Source organism: Heterocephalus glaber, unplaced genomic scaffold (genome assembly GCF_053883595.1).
Source record: "Heterocephalus glaber isolate CG9 unplaced genomic scaffold, H.glaber_assembly_v1.0 deba00001226, whole genome shotgun sequence".
Lineage (NCBI taxonomy): Eukaryota > Metazoa > Chordata > Mammalia > Rodentia > Bathyergidae > Heterocephalus > Heterocephalus glaber.
In genome coordinates this window covers 615,446-630,276 of record NW_028258219.1, presented here as the reverse complement: position 1 = coordinate 630,276, position 14,831 = coordinate 615,446, and the positions used below count along the sequence as shown (strand labels likewise).

The 14,831-nt window shown below is 54.4% G+C and overlaps 1 protein-coding gene across 12 annotated transcripts in view; it reads right to left on the bottom strand.

Moving 5' to 3' along the window:
- Nucleotides 1–175: 175 nt before the first annotated feature.
- Nucleotides 176–14,831, bottom strand: part of Farp2 (FERM, ARH/RhoGEF and pleckstrin domain protein 2) — a 124,767-nt gene continuing 110,111 nt past the window's right edge. For 7 of the 12 annotated variants that reach the window (XM_004868482.3, XM_021247356.2, XM_021247357.2 and 4 more), the window contains 10 exons: nt 12,682–12,919; nt 9,975–10,105; nt 6,536–6,604; nt 5,761–5,850; nt 3,444–3,526; nt 2,772–2,896; nt 2,442–2,605; nt 1,360–1,467; nt 878–1,029; nt 176–716 (listed from right to left, as the gene is read on the bottom strand). In XM_004868482.3, the coding sequence (XP_004868539.1) occupies nt 602–716; nt 878–1,029; nt 1,360–1,467; nt 2,442–2,605; nt 2,772–2,896; nt 3,444–3,526; nt 5,761–5,850; nt 6,536–6,604; nt 9,975–10,105; nt 12,682–12,919 (1,275 nt within the window). In that variant the 3' untranslated portion in view covers nt 176–601. Of the gene's footprint in view, nt 717–877; nt 1,030–1,359; nt 1,468–2,441; nt 2,606–2,686; nt 2,986–3,443; nt 3,527–5,760; nt 5,851–6,535; nt 6,605–9,974; nt 10,106–12,681; nt 12,920–14,831 lie in introns of those variants that run through there. The other 5 variants (XM_004868488.3, XM_004868487.3, XR_015451160.1 and 2 more) reach the window with 5 other exon arrangements.

Sequence of the window (14,831 nt, the reverse complement as noted above, 5' to 3'; positions counted from 1 at the left end):
GGTGTGCGGGCCTGCCAGGTGGGTTCCTGCAGTCACCCTTGGCTCACTGCTCCCCAGCTGCTGAGGTGTCCCAGCTGGCAGTGACTGCCGTTGGTCTCCCTTCTGCATGTCTGTGTGTAAGCCCTGCGGGCTCCCTAGAGAGCACAGCGGGCAGGGCAGAAGGCGCACAGGCAGGTGAGGGGTTGACATTTATTTATAATCACATGCCTAAGCAGGAATCACGTGTTTGCCATGGGAAGCTAAGAAGGTGGAGGCCCCACCCTCCCAGGGCTGCAGAGGCTTTAGTTTCCTCCTCTTCAGAGATAGAGGGGATGGGAACGAGAGTAGCTTTTGCCAGACTTCTGGCTTCCTCTGACCTGTAGACCAAGCTCTGCGTGGTCCTGCCTAAAGTCCTGTGGTCCTTGTCCCCAGCCCAGGCCAACTGTCTCTCCCACTGAGGTCTCAAGAGCGAGACCTCCATGTCTGTCCAGGCCTGCCCTGCACCGAGGGTCACCCCACTGTCTGTGCCACCTCTGTTCCTCAGCTCAGCCTGAGGACAGGGATAGCCATCTCTGGTCCGTGCAATCCTCTGCAGCAGGTCCTGATCTAGCTCAGGTGGGCTTTACTCCTCCTTCCCCTTGAGCGCCCCCTCCAGCCCTGAGCAGGGCCATGGGCTGTCCTGTGCCGGGCTCGGGGCACCACACGAGCTGCTGGCGCTCTCAATGACCTCCATCCACCTGCAGGAAGGGCCAGCTCATCAGGCCAGTGGGCTTTTCTCACAACTTCTCAAGAGCAACCCAAAGTGTCGCTCAGTCCTTGCTTTCCAGAACTGGAAATTTGCCTCCACCCGCATCCTTGGAGGTACCAACCAGACCCAGTCTGCTCCCTGGGAAATCACCTCTTGAATGTGTACTTGCTCTCAGCCTGGAAGAAGTAGACATGGGATTTGAACTGGAGCTTGAAAACGTAGTCCTTGTGGATGCCATCTGCTTCCCTGGGGACGCTCACGCTGTAGCCCAGCAGTGGGAGGCTGGCTAGGGGGTGGTCATCCTGTAGGTTGGCATAGGGATGTGGGCAAGGCCATTGCTCTGTCCCACCACACCCTACAAAGTGGCCCCCTGGATACAGGGACCCAAGGCAAGGGGGCCTTGATTCCTGTTGGACTCAGAAGGCACTGGGAGGGTGGGTAAGCAGTGGGGAGCCGGTGCCCTGAGCCACACAGAGGACACGGGAGAAGGGTGTGTCCTCAGCCCAAGGGCCGGGGATTTAGCTCAGCGGTGCCTCACCTGCCTTGCAAGTGCAAGGTCCTGAGTTCCATCCCTGGTACTGGGGGCGGGGGGGGGGGGAGCCAAATGCTGGGCCCCAGTGCAGTGCACATACCTGGTGAGTCTTGTAGAAGAACAAACAGAAGTTGGTAAAGACCACCCAGAGCTTCTGCCAGCCATTGGTGTTCTTGAATTTTCTTAGCAAGTATCCTGAAAGCTGGTTCTGTCAGGAGAAAGCACACCCCAGGCCCATCTCCTGACACCCATCCTGGCTTCCACTGCTGAGGCCTGGGTCTTGCCTGCCTGTACTGTGCACAGCTTCTCCCTGCAATGCTGTGCTCAGGTGTAGTCTTTTTTTTTTTTTTGGTACCGGTTTTGAATTCAGGTCCTTGGGGCTTGTGCAGCAGGCGGCAAAACCACTGAGCTAGATCCCCGGCCCTCTCAGGTGTAGTCTTAACAGGCTGCTGAAGTTGAGAATGTTGTCTCAGGTGCTGAGTGGGACCATGAGAAAGGCCACCACCTCAACAGCCCACAGACCCACCCAAGAGCAAGAAGGGAGACGAGGCTCGGGTGTCCAGGGCGGGGGGGGGGGGGGCACCCGAGTGCCACACACGGACAAGGGCCCCTGCTTGGCCTGTCGTTGAGCCCAAACCCCATGTGGAGTGGCAGACCGTCCCCTGTCCTGCCCATGAAGTCTTGTCCCTCAAGAGGCTCCACACGTGTGTTGGCCGTGGACCCCTGCCAGCCTGCAGAGTGGACCCTGTTCTGACAAGAGCCTGTGACCTGGCCAGGGACCCGCTGGCTCTGACCCACAGCAGTGGCACTAAGCGGGAGGTCCTCTGCCCTGACTCTGGAGAAAGCAGGTACACAGTGGGGCCAAGGGAGGGAAGTGGGGTCCTGCCAGGAGGGACGAAGTCACCCTGGGCTGGAGGTGGGGGGCCATGTGACATGCCAGGAAGCCACTGGGGGCCAGGGCCCAAGTTGATTCTTCTCAGCCCCCAGATAGCTGCCTAGGCTTTGCAGGCGAGCTGTGGTCTCTGCTGGATTTCTTTCCCCACAGGACACCACACATGTAGATCTGGGGGTGAAACCCCAGTAAAGGGACTTTTCCAGACTGACATGCTGGGGGACAGCAGGAGGCAGCAGCACCCATGGGTGGGCAGCATCCACATATGCTGGCGATCGGCATAGTCATACCTCAACGGCGGCGCTGTGGTCTGCCCTGGACACACTTGTGTTCCGGTACCAGCACACGTGTATCGTGGTGTTGGCCCGGTGCTGGCCCAGTCCTTCCAGGGAGCCTCCAGGGCCCTGGGTGGGGTCTCCTGGCTCCTGCTCCAGCACGACCTCGTCGGAGGACCCTGGGGGAGTGGGTAGTGCTGGACACCCTCCCCTACAGCTGCTCCCAGGGGGTCCTGGGTGCTCAGGCAGCGGCTGGCACAGCAGAGCCCCATGGGCTTCTGCCTGTGACCAGAAAAGCTTCTGTGGGTACTGAGGAGTTGCCCAAGGGTATCAGCCAGGACTCACTCGGGGAGCGCATGCACAGAGGACTTCCTGGCAGCCCTGGGGACACATCACCTCCGCTGCTGCTCTTGGCTGCCTGGATTGCAGTGCTCAGGTCCAGCACCCACTTCTCCTTTTCCTGCCGAGTGCTGTGGGGACAAGGATGAGGCTCAGTGGACTGCGTGGCCTGTTGCGTGGCCCTCGGGGCCGGTCAGGGCCCTTGTTCCATCTGTCCCACCTGTGGAGTAGCAGAGAGAAGAGGGAGAGGGCTAGCTCGGACTTAGAGTCGACCTCCCCAGGGCTGGTCTGTTCCTGAGACAGGGCTCTTAGGGTCTCTGAGGCTGAGACAGGCTGGCTGGGATGCATGGTTAGCTTCGCTTGGGGAGGGGGTGGCTCCTTGCAAGTCACCTCGCGTAGCCACAGGCCCTGCCCCTTGCTTCAGGCCAGAAGCCCTCATGACCTGCAAGACCAGCCCCATGGGGCCTGTGGGCTGCCTGTCCTTGGAGGCCCTCTCCTGTGAAACTCCAAGCCAGCGAGTGTTGCCTGCCCAACAAGACAGGATGTGCCTTTGGCTATGGGACTGGGAAGTAGAGCTGAGTCAGACTCTGAGAGGCTCCAAGGTATCCAGTTAGCACAGGAAAGCCCTCACTCTTGTGCTGGGGCCCACTTGGGATGGGGACACAGAAGGTGCTTTACCTGGCTGCCACCACGATTGTTTTCTGAGCTGCATAAATGGTGAAGCAGTGAGGAGCAGGCCACTCATTCTCGCTCTCTTCTACCTGTGGGTGAGAAATGCAGATGTCTCATAGGCCTGGCTGAGCCTGAGCACAAGAAAGGACACAGGTGATGACCAGCACCACTAGGCAGGTGCAGCCAGCTTGGAAGCCCTGTGCTGTCCAAGTCTGCACAACTACAAGGATGGCCACAGGAGGTACACTGGTGTCCCCACACTATGGCAGCTGATAACCAGGAGGGTGAGCTCTAAACTAGAGGATACCCAAGTACTCACTGGTGGGTCCAGCACTATTAGCTGAAAATCGAGCAAAGGAGAAAATGTTGAGCATTTTCATTTAAAAAGGGAGTTGGGGGCTGGGGATGTAGCTCAGTGGCACCTTGCCTGCCTGGCAAGTACAAGGTCCGGAGTTTGATTCCCAGTACCGGAAAAAAAAAGGGAAGAAGGAAAAAAGAAAGCTGGCCACCAAAGCCCCATCTGAGCTGGGGTCGGGGAACAGTTCAGTTATGAATCTGGCACCGAGGATTACCAATGTGAGATGCAAAGAAAAACCATGGCAGACTAAGGTAGACATGATTCTATGAAATAATTCCAAAGTAAAGCATTTCCAGACCAAGCCAAGTACAATACAAGGAGTTGACCCTGGGCCAAGTACAGTACTGGAGGAACACAGGGATGGCTTGCCCTTGGAAGCCATCAGCACCTGTGACCTGACCACACTACTCAGAACCGAAGAGCCAACACCCCGTTCTGTGTAGTCAGGAGTGAGGCCCATGATGTGTTCCCAGGACTACCAGGATGCCAACCACCAAGCCTTGAACTGGCAGGAGGGAGTCGAGTTCTGCAGGAGAAGGCCAAGTTGCAGGTGGAAAAGTAGTTCCTACCTGTGAGAAATGGGACCTGTAAGTGTTGGCTAGCAGTATGGTATGTGGAGGTTTCACAGATGTGTACCAAAAGACCATAGGCCTTTGGAGACCTGGGCCACAGATGGGGACACAGAGTGAAGGGACAGTGTCCTGCGTGCTGAGCCATGGGGTCAGGAGCAGTAGAAGGGATAGGGCACAACCCTTTCCAGGCTGCAGGGCAAGTGCACCAACAGCCGCACACCAAGCCTTTGCCTGCGCACTGTGCGCTCTGGGAGCCATCCTGGGGGACCCCAGGGACATGGCGGGAGGCAGAGGCCCAGCAGTGCCTTGCATCCTGTGATCGGTGACCAAGTGAGTACCCTGCAGCATGGCTCCCTGTCACTGCTTGCCTCTTACACAAGAAGCCAGAGTGTGAGAAGATGCTTGTGATGAATCCCAGAAAGTGACTCCACTGTGGCAGCCAAAGTCACAATGCATGACGCTGGAGGTTGCAGGTAATGGGGCTTTATCTTATGTTTTCAGATCATTTTTTTCTATGATAAAATGGTGTTTTGAAAGGAGACTAAAATAAGGGGCCTGCTGCCAGTGAGGCAGAGGAGGCTATTCAGACCACGTGTGCTAAGCCAGCAACAAAGCCAGGCCAAATACTATAGCTGCATGGAGCCAGGGCCCCACCACAGAAGCTAAGCAGAGCACATGCAGGGCAGACACTGAGGAGGGCAGAGGGAGGAGGGCCTGCTGTGTGCGGCAGTGGTGGAGAGTGGGCTGGATAGAGGAGGCCACTGCAACAAGGCATCCTGGACCGCTGGCAAAGCTTCAGTCCCCCATCTTACTGCGCCCTAAGAGAGGAGCCATGTGAAACCTACAGCCCCCAGATCTGCACCTTTCTGTGACCTCAGGCAGGTTTTTCATCAGCCATGAGCACTGAACCCCAGTAGATCACATTAAAATGAGGGGTGTCTGCTCCTCAAAAGGCAGCACAAGAGCACCAGTGGCCCACAGCTGGCCCAAGGAGATGGGAGGCACATGTGTGATGTGGACAGAAGGCTCTAGCCTAGGAGAAGGGACAGAGATTGTGACTGGGGGACAGGATTCCATTCCTTGGGATGGGCAGAAAGCAGCTGATGATGCCTGTGGATGAAGGTAACAAACATGGGTGGCCTGTGGAGGAAGCTGGCCACCAAAGCCCCATTTGAGCTGGGGGTGGCCAGGCTGGTTCTGCCTGGTGCTGCATCAAAGGATCTGGCCAGCCTGGAGGGCCACATGCTGGCTGAGGACAGGAAATCCAAGCATCATCAGAACAACCTGAACGTTGAAACCTAGAGAAGCCCTGAGGGTCCTCTGGGGCAGTGTGGCCATCACAGCTGGGTATGAAACTGCTACCACATGAGGGGAGCAGGGCAGCGCCACTCACCAGCATGCCACGCAGTGGAAGGAGGCCTCGGAATCGGAAGTGGCTGCTCCCCATGATGCCCTTGCTTGTGTACAGCAGCATGTCAGAAAACTGAGGAACAGAAGCCTCAGATAAGTTAACTGTGAAAGCACAGGACAAAGCTTCAACACCCAGTGAAACTCCTGGGTTCCAGGTGGCCATTACATGATTATCAGATCTGTGTGGCTTGCTGCCAATTTCTGGCAATAAAAGGTATTTGATCATTTTTGACCAGAGGTAAGTAGTAAGCACACAAAGCAGCTGGCCTGGTGGGCTGGTGTGGGCGAATGCTGGCTGGGCAAATGTCTTAGTGACCTCACCCACATAGTTCAGGCTGGAACCCCTGTCTGGGTCCCAAAACTGGTACTAGGAGAGCAGCCTGGCAGAGCAGGACACACTGGCAGGCACTTGGCCCCGTGGTGTTTCCCGGCCAGCACTAGCCTGTCTGCCACTGGGTGCTAGAGCCTTCCCCAGCCCCACTGTCCGGACGCCATGCCCTAGGCCTCTGCTGGATCTGCAGACAGTTTCCTGGAGTGTGGAACAGGGGAGGGACCAGCTGGGTGGGTGGGGCAGCTGCTTTCTCTTCCTCACCCTGGGGACCTCCCTGGCTGCCCTGTGACTCAGAGCCAACCACTCAGACTGAGGCAGCCAGGAGCTGAGAGGCACAGGTAGGCGGGCAGGCTTGGACTGTGCATAGCCATTCTGGCAGATCCATGCCCCTTCCTCCTGGCGTGTGGGGCTCATGCTGGGAACCTACCAGGAAGAACATCCTCTGCTGTAGGCCCTTCTTGGTGAGCTTGTGGAGGCAACCCTCACGGATAAACTCCTGGAAGACAGGCGAGGGGCGGCCAAGGATGAAGACAGGCTTTACAAGACTCTCCATGGAGACCCTGCTGGGGTCCCTCCACCCCCCAACAGTACCCTGGTCACTCACGGCCCATCTGGCTCTGACCAGCAGTCCCCAGCTGTCTACTGAGCACCTGCCCTGGGCCAAGTGCTGGGGCCCTGGGCCATTGACACCGAGCAAAGGGTAAGCACTTGCTATGGAGAGGACACCGGAAGCTTCAGCCACAAGGGTATCAGACCAGGTGTGGCAAAAGCTGGGCAGAAGGGGCGTGAGAATGGGCAAGGGTCTGTCCCCCACATCCCTGGGCAGTTTGGGTTACCTGCCCCCATGGCAGTAAATAAGAAGAATCCTAATATCGCGGAGTCTTTAAAATCCCAAGGAACGAGGCTATGCTGAGGGGATGAGGGGTGTCCATGTTGTGTCCTGGGTAGTCCTTGGTGCAGACTGGAGAAGCTCCGCTGCCCCTCTGGGGAGCCCTGCCCCTCACTCGTCACCTCTCTGCCTGTTCAGGGGGGATGAAGCAACAGTCCTGGAAGTCCCAAAGAGCCCCTCGCTCAGATGGGTTCCAGAGTGCTCCTTTCAGACACAGGAAGAGCAGCTTGGGGGCCCTGGGGATGCGCCAGGGCTGCCTGCCCTCGCTGCCCTCCGTGTCCCAAGGACCAAGAGGGAAGACAGTACAGAATGTGAACAGTGCAGACGGGAAGGCTGCCTATGGGTGCACATGCACTCCTGTGGGGCTGGCTGGGCTACTAGGCTTGCATCTCCACGCAGCCCTGCTTAGAGGCCCTAGCCATACATTCCCTCAAGGCCGAGGAGCAGATGGGTCCGAGCGGTCACTTTGCCCTGGTGGCAGCAGTGAGTCCCTCTGCAGAGCTCAGCCAGCTTCTCCTCAGAGACCCTGGCACTCCACTGAACTCCTGAGATGGGAGCAGTGGTGCATGACTGCAACCCTAGCTACTCAGGAGGCCGCGGCACAAAACTGCAAGTTAAGGGATGGGGATGTGGCTCAGTGGTGCAGCACCTCCCTGGAAAATGCATGGTCCTGAGTTTGATCCCTGGCACCGAAAAAAAGAATACAGAAGATTGCAAGTTCAAGTCCAGCCTGGGGAATTTAGTGAGATCCTGTCTCAAAAAAATTAAAAAATAAAAGAAAACAGAAAGAAAAGAAAACCTCAGTGGTAGATCACCCCTGGGTCAATACCCAGTACTTCAAACAAACAAACAAACAAACGCACTCTGGAAGTGAGGAAACCTGCCTGCATATTCTGTGATTCATTCCTTGGAGCTCACACTTACATCCTCAGTACTTTCAACCGAGCTAACACAGAAGTACAGCTGATGTGCACACTACACGCATTTGTACTGAGAAAGGAAACATCACCATATAATCTTTGAAACAATTTTCTTATGTTAACAGTACTGAGTTCAAAGAAAAAGGCTTTGGTGACAGAAAGCAGGCAGTCAATAGCCATCCAGACCCATGGAACAGAAGTGAGTCCACAAACCCCACACAGTTACGGTCCATGGATTTTCTTATAAGGGTGACAAGATAGTTTAACAAATGGGCAGGAAACCCGGGATATCTGCAGGCGAAAGTATGAAACTGGACCCCAGCATGCCATATAAAAAATTAACTCAAAATGCATCAAAGGCCTGTATGTAAGAGCTAAAACAAAATACTAGAAAAATACCTGGGGGCCGGGGATTTAGCTCAGTGGTTTCGCTGCCTGCTGTGCAAGCGTGAGGACCAGAGTTCGATCCCTGGTACCAAAAAAAAAGAAAAAGAAAAGAAAAATACATGGTTACTCTTCATACCATGGGTTGGGCAATGGTTTCCCAGACACAACACCTAAGGCCCAAGCAACTAAAGATAATGACTTTGAACAGCATCAAAATTAAAGCCTTTTGGGGTGGGAGATTTAGCTCAGCAACACAGCACCTGCCTGACAAGTGCGAGGTCCTGAGTTCAATTCCTGGTACCAAAAAAAAAAAAAAATTAAAGCCTTTTGTATCATAAATGATACCATCAAGAAAGTGAAAAGACACAGAACCCATAGGAAATATTTACAAGTTATATTCTGATAAGGGTCTAGTCTTCGGGACAGCTAAAGAATTCTTAAAACCCAATCAGTTGCTGTCTTACTCCTGAGTTATAGGAGGTTTTTATATATTCTGAATAAAATAAAAGGTAGGTCAAAGGATGTAAACAGGATTTCTCGAAAGAAGTCATAAAATGTCCAACAATCGTTATGAAAAGATGCTCGGCATCAGTAGCCATTAGGGAAGCACAATTGTAACCGCAGTAAGATGTGACTTCCCAGCCACTAAGATGGCTGGAACAGAAAGACAAGGTGTGGAGAAACTGGAAGCCTCCCTGGCTGCTGTGGGAATGCAACGCAGGGCAGTCACTTTGGAGAACAGCCTGGTGGCTCCTCAGAATGTTAAAAAGTTCCTGTATGACCCAGCAAGTCCATGCCTAGGTATGTGCCCAAGATTGAACACACATGTTCATACAAAAACTTACACATGCTTACACTGGGAACGGTGGCACATGCCTGTGATCTCAGCACTTGAGAGGCTGAGGCAGGACTGTGAGCTCAAGGCCAGCCTGGAAAATACAGCAAGACCCTCGTCCCCAAAACAAAGGAGTAAATGCTGGTTACAACAGAGATGGACCTGGGAAACTTGATGCAGAGTGAAAGAAGCCAGACATAAGAAGCCACATAATGTGACTCCATGAACATGAAGGGCCAGAATTGGCAACTCCTTACACACGAAAGTCGATAGCATTGCTGCCAGGCCGGGAGGGCCACAGAGTGTGGGGTGCAGCTTCACCTGGTGATAGCCGCCTGAGTTGTCCCCACCACGATCACCCGAGAGGCCCTGCCTGTTTCCCTGTGCAGTTTCCTGTTGCACTATCAATAAAGCATCAGAATGGGACCTGGGCTGCAGGACAGGACAGACCTCGGTGTGGTCAGTGCCACAGGTGTACTGATGTTTGAGGGAAACCAGGTGGGCATCACATAAGCCCCTTCCCTCAGGCCCAAACAGGGCTGCACTAGTCCTCACGAAGCTGTGCTCTGCGGTTCTGGGTCTTCCTACCTCTCTCCCTCTCATGGTGGCTTGCGGGTGGCTCTCTACCAACGGTTTTCCTGGGACAGAGAGTGACTACTAATGGCTCTGGGGATGAAAACATTCTGAATTAGTGATGATGGTTACATAACTTTGTGAATTCACTAAAGACCACTGAATTGCACACATAAAATGGGTCAATTTTGTGATATGTGCATAAAGTCTCAAAAAAAAAAAGGAACCAGCTCAAACTCTTTCCCAAAATACAGCCACTCACCCTGCCAGGAGCGATGAGGTTCTCCACCCCGACCAGGTCCCGCTGCAGCTCCATCAGCCTCTGCAGGTTCTCCAGCTGGATGAGACTGTGCTGGAGAGTAGTGGTCACCTCCGTGATGGTCTCCAGGGCATCTGTGTGAGAGGCCCCTCAGTGCAGCCCTAGACCCCGCCTGCCACCATACACAGGAGCTGGCATCTCCAAGGTAGGCTTGGAATAAGGTACTGCACCAGACTCCCTGCAGGACAGCTGCCCTGGCCACGGCACTCCCAGCAACACCAGGAAACCTCAGCCCTGCTCTCCCACACTGCTGATGGCCGATGCTGGCCCAGGAGAAAATGGTTTATTGTGCTTTGAAGGATAAATGCTTTGCACCTCACAACAGATGGAGAAACTGGTGCCCATCTTATAGTTAAGAGGTTCCTAATCAGGAAGGAAAACTCGCACAAAACGAAATCACACTAAGCGTGGCCACCCGGTCCTGAGCAGGCCATGATGGGAGGAGCTTCTCGGCCACCCAGTCCTGCCTCTGCATCTCCCTTACTGGAACCGCTCTTCAACTGCTCACCCGCTGTGTGGGCCGGCATCTCTGCTTCCCACAACCTGCCTCACTGGGCCCTGCCCCATTCCTGGCCACTTGAAGCTTTCAGAGGAGGAAGCAGGTGAGTGGGAAGCACTCGAGCAGGTGGCGCTGATGACGGGTAAAAGTCTCTCACCAGTGACGCAGCATGGCTCTGGGCACACAGGGAGAGCTCCAGAGGTGCACCGTGACCTCTACACACGGTGCCCTCCCAGCCTGGCCATCCTCAACACCAGCCTGAGGCTGAGCCCCTTCTGGCACCCCGCTGGGCAGAGGCTCAGCCCTGCACAGCTGCCCGGCGCCCTGAGTTTGCCCCGGACAGTGCTCGGATGCCAAGTCCACGGGCAGAGCACTGGGAGCCTGCACTGCCACATGGGTTCTGAGCACTGGGGCCCTGGATGCAGTGGCAAGCTGGGCTCGGGATTCAGACCTGACGGCACTGCAGAGTGACACTGGGGCCCGCAGAGCAGGTGAGTGACGCTGGCAGCTACACTGCACACCCAGCAAGGGCCAAGCACTGCTGGGGAAGGAAGCCCCATCAAAGTTAAGGCCAAGCAAGGATGCCTTCTCCAGGCGGGGATCTAGCTCGGTGGTTCCGCCGCCTGCCTTGCAAGCGCAAGGACCCGAGTGCAATCCCGGTACCAAAAAACCAAAAACAAACAAAACAAAACAAAACAAAAAATGCCTTCTCTAGGCCCAGCCTCAAGTTCCCCTCTTCTGAGTAGAGTTCAATGCTGAGTTCTCAAGAAGCTCTTGCGGGTGGCGCCTAGAGACCATGCCTTTCCTAACAGGCCCCTTCCCGACCCAGGCCTGTGGCCAGGGTGGGTCGTGGTCAGGAAGGGCAGCTGACAACATCTGTCGTCTGTCGCCTCCTGACGTGGCTGAGCTCAAACGAGTTGTATCACAGCAAGAGTTTACAAACCCTTGCAGAAATAGCCTCGTGCTGTTCTCCCATCTGCCTAAGAAACTGGTTTTACTGGTGGGAAATGGCATGCTGTGAGGCACAGCTACACATCCACAGTCGCATGTCCCCCAGGCACGCAGTGGACGTGAGCCACTTCTCCACACCTGGCATGTCTTCCTGGTCACCTGGAGCCCTGGCCATCCTCTCCTCCCAGCTGCGTAACTACTGTGGGTTATGAATGGTGATGAGAAACATCTTAACCATGCTGTGATGATTTCACATGTCCCTCAAATGCTTGGAATTTTTTTTTTTAATGAGATAGGGTCTTGCTATGTAACCTTGCCTGGCCTCAAACTCACAGCAGTCCTCCTGCCTCAGCCTCCAGAGTGCTGGGATAGTAGGCATGTGCCACCATGCCTGGCAGCAAAGTTTTTAATAATTTTCTTCTTTTTAACAAATATAATTTGGAATAAAGGGGAAGAGAGCTGTCAACTTCCTATGATTCATTCTGTTTCTTAGGAGACACCCTTACTTACACACATGCAAAGCTATAGAAACCAACTAGAAGGAACTGCTATATGTTTTTTCATCTCTACTTTTTGTAAGTTTACTTCTAGACAATTTCCTGCACTGGAGTCCTACATGTCAGTTAAAAAGGTTCAGGGCCAGGGATTTAGCTCAGTGGTTCCACCGCCTGCCCCACAAGTGCAAGGACCACAGTTCGATCCCCAGTACAAAAAAAAAAAGGTTCAGACTTCATTTCTTGTCCCTTTAACACAAATCGAAAATGACAGTCCAAGCACTCAGAGGCTGAGGCAGGAAGGTTGCAAATTTGAGGGCAGCCTGGGCTAAATAGTAGTAGCCTGGACTACGTAGTGAGACTCTGTCTCAAAAGAAAAAAAAGGACAAAGACAAAGTCCACCTATGCCAGAAGCTTCTAACAGGCCACCTGGCCCAAGTGTTTCTCAGGCTTCCAAGATAGGAACACCCATGGGAGTCAGGTCACTCTGGGCTGGGCTGTGGGGAGCCCTGGCAGCAGGAGGCCACCCTGGTCACAGCACACACTCCTTGTGTCCTGCTTAGGGCAATCAGTTCTCCTCTGTGCTGCTGGGATCTGCTCCCCTGCAGGAGCTGAGGGGAGGAGGGGAGAGAGGGGAGGGAAAGGCTAGCAGATCCCCTCCTACTTCCCAGGCCCCCAGCCCGGAGCACACCGCTCCCACACTCACTGACACAGTCGGCATAGTCGTGGTGCCCGGGCGTATAGTGCCTGCACAGCCGGCTCAGCAGCAGGCGGTAGTGTACCAGCCGCTGGATGGGCTTCAGCAGGAAGGTGTTGAGCGGCAGGTAGCAGACTTTTTGGAGCTCGAACTCTTTGTACACCGCCTCTAGCTTCGTACCGTGCTTAGTGGCCTTTTCCAGTTCCGCCAGGACTTTGTCATGTCTTTGGAAGTAGCTGGTGAAGTCCTGCGGGGGCACAAAGGTTTAGGTGAGGAGACCTGCAGTGAGGGTCTGCCTGGCAGAATGCTCAGTGTGGGCAGCTGGTGATCCTGACAGGGCAGAACAGGGATGGGCAGTGCAGCCAGAGGCTCTGCAGCCTCTTCTTGTCTTTGCCATCTCAGACTCCACTCTGACCTGCATCTTATTCCAGCATGGGGGTCAGGGCTTCCCGATGCCCACTGCTCACTGCCCCAACGTTTCGGTGTTGAGTGACCAAGGACCTTCTTTCCACCTTGGAGATGAAGGATGGAAGCCAGGAGGGCTATAGCTCACCTCATGGTACACAGCTCAGCCCAGCCAGAGCTTGACCCAGAGCATCACTTGCGAGTGGGGCAGAGCAGTCACACTGACTCAGTTACTGGGGGCAGTGAGTAACGGGGCCTGACATCTTAGCAACACGTACTGATGTGCCCACACGTGGACTGTGAGTGTTCCAGACAGACTCACTGGTCCCTACTTCGAGAAGGTTAGATTCCTATGTTTAGTGGAACACTACAGGTGACCTGTGTGGTAGGATATGCTGTATGAAACAGATTCGTACGTACGTTAATTTTAAATCAGTGTGAGTGGTTTTGGGCTGAGTAGAACTTTCTAGGTAACAACTGGCTCAGAAACCCAAAAAAGAATCAGGACCGGAGGGGCTGAGCAAGACAGAACTCTTCAGGCAGGGTGTTGTGTAGACAGGGACAGGGGAGGGATGGGGAGTCACCGGGAAGCAGTGTGATGCATGCAGGGTTCCACATCTTGAGGCTGCCATGCGGTGAACTTGCGTGCATGGGAGGGGAAGGGGAGACCTGGCCCAGGTCTACGTAGCAAGAGCAAGGCTCTGGGCAGCGACTGCATCACCTGTGAGGTGGATGTGAACCCTGGCGGTTTTAATGAAGCGGTGTCTTGCTTCTCTTGTGGTGCTGACTATGGCTATCTACAAGTCGCTTCACTCTTGTGTTCCTTGGTACACTGCCTTCAGGGGTGCTAACATGCTCAAGAAAAAACCCGAACCATGAGCCCAGCACCCCAGTCCCATAGCAGATATAGGAATGCTGCTCTGAGGGGAATGTTAAGATGGGAATATCGCTCTCAGGCAAATGAAGTTCTGAGAGGAACCCTGATCTGGGGAACTCTGTCCTATGGAATGATGATCTGGGAACCTTGTCCTGAGGGGAGCAATATTCTAGTGGACGCTGTCCTGAGGGGAACATTATTCTGAAAAGAAGCCAGCATGAGGGAAATAATTTGCTGAGGGGGACAGTGTACTGGGGAACCCTGTTCTGAACAGAATGCTGTAAAGGAACCCTGTTCTGAGCAATGCTGTTTTTCGAGAAACCTGGATGGAAGGGGAACGAATTCTGAAGGCTAACCTGTCCTGAGGAGCACCAGTTCTGAGGAGATCCTGCCCTGAGGGAAATCCCATCCAGGGACACTATTCTAAGGGGAGTGCTCTTCTGAGGGGCACCTTATCCCGAGTGGAACTCTATACTGAGGGCAAGAGTGCTCTTCGGGGAGCCATGTTCTCAGAAGAACAGTTTCAGGGAATGCTGTTACGAGGGGAATGCTGCTCTGGGAAGATATTCCAAGTTGAAACCTGTGCTGAGAACTCTTGGAACTGAACTTGAGACCTTGCACTTGCCAGGCAGGCGCAGCGCCACTGAGCTGCATCCCCGGCCTGGGAAACCTGCTCTGGCGGATATCTGCTTCAAGAAACTCTATTTTGAGAAGGAACCTGCTCTGAAAGTATCACTGCACAAAGGCAATGCTGTCCTGAGGGGAGCTCTGTTTGGGGTACCCTGTTCTGAGGGGAACTCTGTAGTGCAGGGAGCCTTCTCTGAGGGGGCCCTGTTTCGAGAGGAATGCTGTGCTGAAGATGTGCTCTGTGAGGAAC